At 35.3% G+C, this 5,717-nt stretch overlaps 1 protein-coding gene across 1 annotated transcript in view; it reads right to left on the bottom strand.

Annotated features, from left to right (window-relative positions):
- Positions 1-1,181: 1,181 nt before the first annotated feature.
- Positions 1,182-5,717, bottom strand: part of LOC104500105 (cell division cycle protein 16 homolog) — a gene marked incomplete at its 3' end in the record, with an annotated part of 7,981 nt that continues 3,445 nt past the window's right edge. Inside the window, exons 5-8 of the mRNA XM_010143706.1 lie at positions 4,509-4,668; positions 3,774-3,868; positions 2,996-3,129; positions 1,182-1,261 (exon numbers count right to left, since the gene is read on the bottom strand). Of these exons, the coding sequence (XP_010142008.1) occupies positions 1,182-1,261; positions 2,996-3,129; positions 3,774-3,868; positions 4,509-4,668 (469 nt within the window). The remainder of the gene's footprint in view (positions 1,262-2,995; positions 3,130-3,773; positions 3,869-4,508; positions 4,669-5,717) is intronic.

Here is a 5,717-nt window from a genome sequence, read left to right as displayed (position 1 = left end):
AAAAAACTATTGAACTTCATACACTAAAAGCTATAACATACTGGCTAGATTCATTTCAAAGTAGAGTCCTGTGCATTAATATACTGAAAACACGGCAAAAGCAAATAACTTATTATTTGGAATAATTCTAAGTGCTAACTTTCTAATAAAAATAATAATTCTAGTTATTAGAATAACTTACTAATTTTCTAATAACAACAAAAGTAATCAGATACAGGATAACAATTCTATTGCCTATGCAGTTTCAAAAGAAGTAACATTACGGTACATAATTTCTATCTCTTCAGAGTACAGAGCTCTTAAATAGATGAGTTTGTCCTGGAGTACTTCGCATCAGTTATCGGCTTCAGAAAAATCAAATAGAAAAACTGGCTTACAGAATAAAAACTTATTTACAAAATGCTTCTCAAGGCAAAATAGAAAACAAAAATCAGAATACTGGCCATGTTTTCAGATGTACTAAACATTATTAAACATGGAGAAGTACTAGTACACCTAATGACCTATTTGCATACATACAATGCACCATCCTTTGAGAGACTGCAAATCATATTAGCTCCTTATTCTATTTTCCAATCGGTTTTAAAGACATTCAAGCTCCTCACTTGCTCTGGATGTTTATATGCAGTCTGAAATGAGAAAAAGCCATCCCACCTGCAAGTAAGCTATTCTTGTAATTCCAATAAAGGTGCTGCATGATTATTAACTTGTTTGAACTACAGAGGCCTTCACAACAGCAAAGGCAAGGAGCGACTAGAATTTTTGCTAATATGGGAAAAGCACACTCCTTTTAGTTTAAATTAATATATTTTATTTTGAGGTTGAGCAGAAAAAAGTACACCTAAATACTCTAGGAAGATCACCTCAAACCAGAAGTCAAATAACGGACATGAAGCAGAGTAGCTCACTAACCTTCTGACTACACAGCCCAGTGGATTAGGGATGATGACACTCATGATCATGAATGAATAAAGACTCTGTACAACTACTACCCACCCTGCCACTGTCAACTCTGAAACTCCCTTCTTTTCCAGTTACCACTGCTTTCTTGAAACTGCAAGTGGGATGAAAAATATATACGTAATTTGTAAATGGTGTATGAGGGGGCTTCTTGGAATCCTTTTTTTTTTTTTTTTAACCTGAAGCTTCTTCTGGCTCATATTAAATATTGTGTTTCTTACCATTTGCTTTATTAAGCTCCACAAGTGTCCCTATATGCACAGGTAAACAATTTGCATGGAAAGGATCTTTTTCCATCACTCTAAAAAAAGAAAGAAAAAAACCTCTGCAATGTGCATTTCAAAAATTTTAAAGTGTTATCAAGCAAGCTGATTTTATAGTGTGTAATGGTGTAGTTAATTACCACTTCAGGCACTGGAAAACTATTTGTGACTAGAAGGTAACTATTAACAGCATAATAAAGGCTACCTTAAGACCAGAAAAATAACTATTTAGTTTAATAGAATGTGATAAAAGAAAAATCTTGCAAGCTAAATATGCAATTAGAAAAACAGAATGCAATGCACCTTTGTCTAGAAGTCAACTCAAATTTAAGGAAGCAACATTTCTGTTCATCTTTTCCATATATTAGACAGCAACTATCAAGCAATAGCCCTCAGCTTTCTGAGCCTAGCACCAAGCAGTCTGCCTCAGGAAATGTATTTAGCTTAACACCAGCAGTATGCCTTAGGAATCATATTTAGCTGAGTGTTAAAACTTCCTGTATCATTTAGTCTCACAGACAACAGACTGCATGCAGGACATGGCTTCTAGGCAAGTGTCCTTCTTGTAAGCACTGGCATTTGGTAAACTATGGAGAGGGAAAAAAATAAGATGTTTTGAAACCTATTCACAGGATCTCTTAAATCAGAAGTACAACATTATGACTCCATTCTTGGAGAAGTACACCTTGAAATAGTTAAAATTTTAGTTGACCTTTTGAAATAGTTCAAAGTATTTCAAATGAAAAGTATTAAAGAACATACAATCAAGTATATTAAATGATCTTCTGAAGAGAGTAAAACTTTTAAGTTATAGGGACTTCTCAGACTCTCATTTCGAAGCTCCAACATCTGTGATAGCCTCCTCCTTAGGAGACATTTAGTTCTGCCACTTTCTGCTAAACAAGATGTGTCAATTAAGTTTCAGAAACAAAGATGCAATAGTACAATATTCTTGACGTAATTGGAGTAATTTATTTCAACAGCATCATGGTTTTACTTGGATGTTTAAATTCACTGTAACAGTCAGCATGCTCCATAGCTTTCCCCAAAATGTTGCCTGTACTGGGTTCCATGAGATGTTCTACACAGTGATGGCCTGCTTCAGCTAAGAAAAACCAGTACCATAAAAGCAAAAAAACCCCATAAAGCAAAAAACCTTCTATTTTGTATTGCTACTATTCGAAGTTTCTGCAGTACACACACAAAAATACAGTTTTCTTAAAAAGGTAGTTGTCAGGCCAGCAGAAAAAAAAAACAACTCCACAAGCATGTGTTCAGATTTACAGTAGCTGAGAAGCAATCCACCAAGTTATTCTGACCCATTTGACAACTGAGCAGCAGTGTATACCTGAGCTACATAACAAGTGAGATGCCATACTTGTCACATCAAAACGGATGTAACTTTTAATCAGCCAGAGGAATCATACTTCCTAACTGACCAACTGATCCAGACCTGTTCGTTCTGAAGGCCAAACAAGAGGAAGGTAGGGAACACACAAAACTGAAGGTACCAGAGTAAGAAAGAGGGTGGATGAAGGGAAGTGCAGCACACTGCTGATCAGCTGGAGTTTTGCCTTGGATACTTCTGCTACATATCATAAAAATAATGTGTCTTGCCAGACACAAACTACACATTTTAAATACCTGAAACTTTGTATCAAATTGTTATGTATGTCAATGCACTGAACAATCATATTCACTGTAAGTCCAGGCATAATTATTACAATACTCCATATGAGAAAAAAACCTTCAGAGTTGCTTTGTATACTTACACTGAAGTAAGCTTGTAACACATTTTGAAATCACAGTTATAATAATGTCTTTCGGCTAAGGATACTACCACATCCAGGTTTTCCTGAAGACCATCTACTGATTCAGGAATCACTGTTTCACTGGGTTTGTTATACTGAAAACCAAAAGAAACAACATGTGAAACAACAACAAATCTAAAATCAGATCATATAACTATAATGTTTTTAGTTCTAAAATATTTAAGAAGCATTAGGCTTCTTAAAATTCTTTGTTTTCAACTGAAAATCTATAAAATACATATATTGTAAAATTATTCCTTATAATGTACTTAAAAGCTCATGAAAGATGCTTTCCAGGGTCAGCATCTTAAGTGTAGGCTGCAGAAACGAATACTGAGCAATATGTAGTTGGCTTCCAGTGCTCTCACATGATCTTTGGAAAAATTGGTCTGGAATAATGTTGCCATCTCGTAGTAACTAAGCAGGTAACTGACATTTTGCCTACATTAGTAAGGCTCTTTTTCCCCACCTAGAAGTTTGTCAAGAAATAGAGCACACAAAAACGAAAAAAAAAAAAAATCAGAATTTCAAGTTGCCACTACACCATGAAATAAGTTTACACAAAACTACTATAATACTTCCATAAAGTGATATCTACTGCATCATAAATTTTCAAATAACCACTACCACAAAGCCCTTATTTATTGCAATGTTCAGAACAAATGGAATCCAAGAAAATTTACAACTGAGTCAAGACTTTCCATCAATTTTCGGTTTTTTAGTCAGTTTTGGGGTTTACCTTTTTCAATTTATTCTCAAATAAAAAGTGAAGCAATTCTTGTTCTTCTTCTGTACATTGTCTACTAAGGGGTAGAGATTCAAGAAGTTCTTTTTCTATGTAATTAAAGAAAAAAGTGGTCACACTACACAAGAAATAGCAAGATCCAACATTTTAAGATGTTAGAGATGCAAAGAATTTTATACTGCTTATGCTGAAACTACAAGGAGGATAACAGTACAGATACACCAAAACAGATACTAATTATGGAAATTGATGATTGAATCCTCAGGTTTTCCTTCAACACTTTTAGATAGAATTTAATAAAGATCATATAACACACCACTATTCTCATTTACTCTACATGTCAAATTCATTGCTCAGAATGCTATATTAACCAATGCTGCCTAAGCAAACACCAGTAGGGTTTTGTAGATTCAAAACATATGAAGTTGAGGACAAGGAAAAACATTGTTATAAGGCTGCAGAAAGAGCGTGGGAATTTATGGAGCTAAGAAATAGGACAGTACAGTTGGGTTACTTTGTTTCTTTTAATTCTTAGCACTGCAAGACTGAAAAATAAAGTTCAAATGTAAAATTGAGCAGATTGCAATTTTCACTCATTTTACACATTTTCCATATTTAACATTTTGAAGTCTGTTACTTGTAGCGTTGCTTAAATTGTTATCCAGGAAAAAGGTATATTGAGAAAGCAGCTAAATGTTACTTGTATCTAAGAAATACTGCTATCCAGACCTTCTTGTGCCGTCAGCATATGGTGCGATGTTAACAGATCAAATGCTTCAAAGCAGTAAACATCAAGCTTCAAGGCCTCTTTATAGCTGTATGTTGCTAGGGTTCTATTATCCAAAGCATCATAGATCTTCCCTCGCAAAAGGCATATAGAGCTCTTGATCTGGTGGAAAAGCAGGGCTGGAGGTCAAAGACTGAATCAATGTTTGCATTTTGGTTTTGAGCACAAATCAAATGGGCTCCCTGAAAAGTAAAAAGCATTTCATGTATGATGGAACCTGGTTTTCTAGTGCTGTTCTTTAAAACAAACACTGTCTCTACTATCTTATAAAAACCCAAAAAACAAATTAACGTTCTGTCAGGCTATCTGCATCAAAATGAACACATGCTTGAAATAGGTAGCAGGAGGATATAGTTCATCTTTTCTACATCTGGCATCCAGGTCTCTAATACTGTACTAAATTCCCTTCATATTCCATACAGGAAAATAGTCACTTCCAAAGGCAATTCACTTTTTTTGTTGACTGTTAAACGACACATTTCATGCAAGACAAGAATGACCACAGCAGAGATAAAAAAAGGTCAAATCAATGGACTCAACAACTTTGAGCTGAAAAATATATCCTTCTTTTCAATCCAAAACATAAGACATTTCAGAAATGAAAGTACTGAAAGATCATTATTCCATAAAGTTGTGCTAAGATGTCTAACAACTAGCATGTTCTTTCAAAACTCCCCAGATGGGTATTCAATTCAGTCAGAAGGCCACAAAAGTGTCAGCAAGGTACTTGGAGAAAGTTAAGGCATCAGACTAACCACACAGACCAGCTCTCTCAGGAGTCTGCCCAGTAGACACAGTTTAGCTGCATTGAGAACCAACTAACTCCATGGGGCTGCTACTGTGGCAATGTTGTTACCAGTGCTCTGACTCCGAAACCAGTGTCTGCAAACTGAACAAACTAAGTCTGAAAAAGCGACATTCCTAGAGACGAGTTTGATCTAAAATTCCTTGTAGCAGTACCCACTTCAGCAGTTCTCTCCTTTAGCAAACCAAACCCTCACATTAGTGAGCTATACAATCAAAAGCATTCGTAAAGTTAAGGACCGATGAAGTTGAGGTTTTTTGGCTGGGTTACTTTTTCAGTCAAAACAGTTTCCCAATGTAATTCAATAATTAGCCACCCAAACACCTCAGCCAGAGTACCATGAAAC

This window comes from Buceros rhinoceros, unplaced genomic scaffold (genome assembly GCF_000710305.1).
Source record: "Buceros rhinoceros silvestris isolate BGI_N320 unplaced genomic scaffold, ASM71030v1 scaffold15959, whole genome shotgun sequence".
In the NCBI taxonomy this organism is placed as follows: Eukaryota; Metazoa; Chordata; class Aves; order Bucerotiformes; family Bucerotidae; genus Buceros; species Buceros rhinoceros.
The sequence above is the reverse complement of the archived record's forward strand: the minus strand, read 5'-3'. Positions and strand labels throughout refer to the sequence as shown.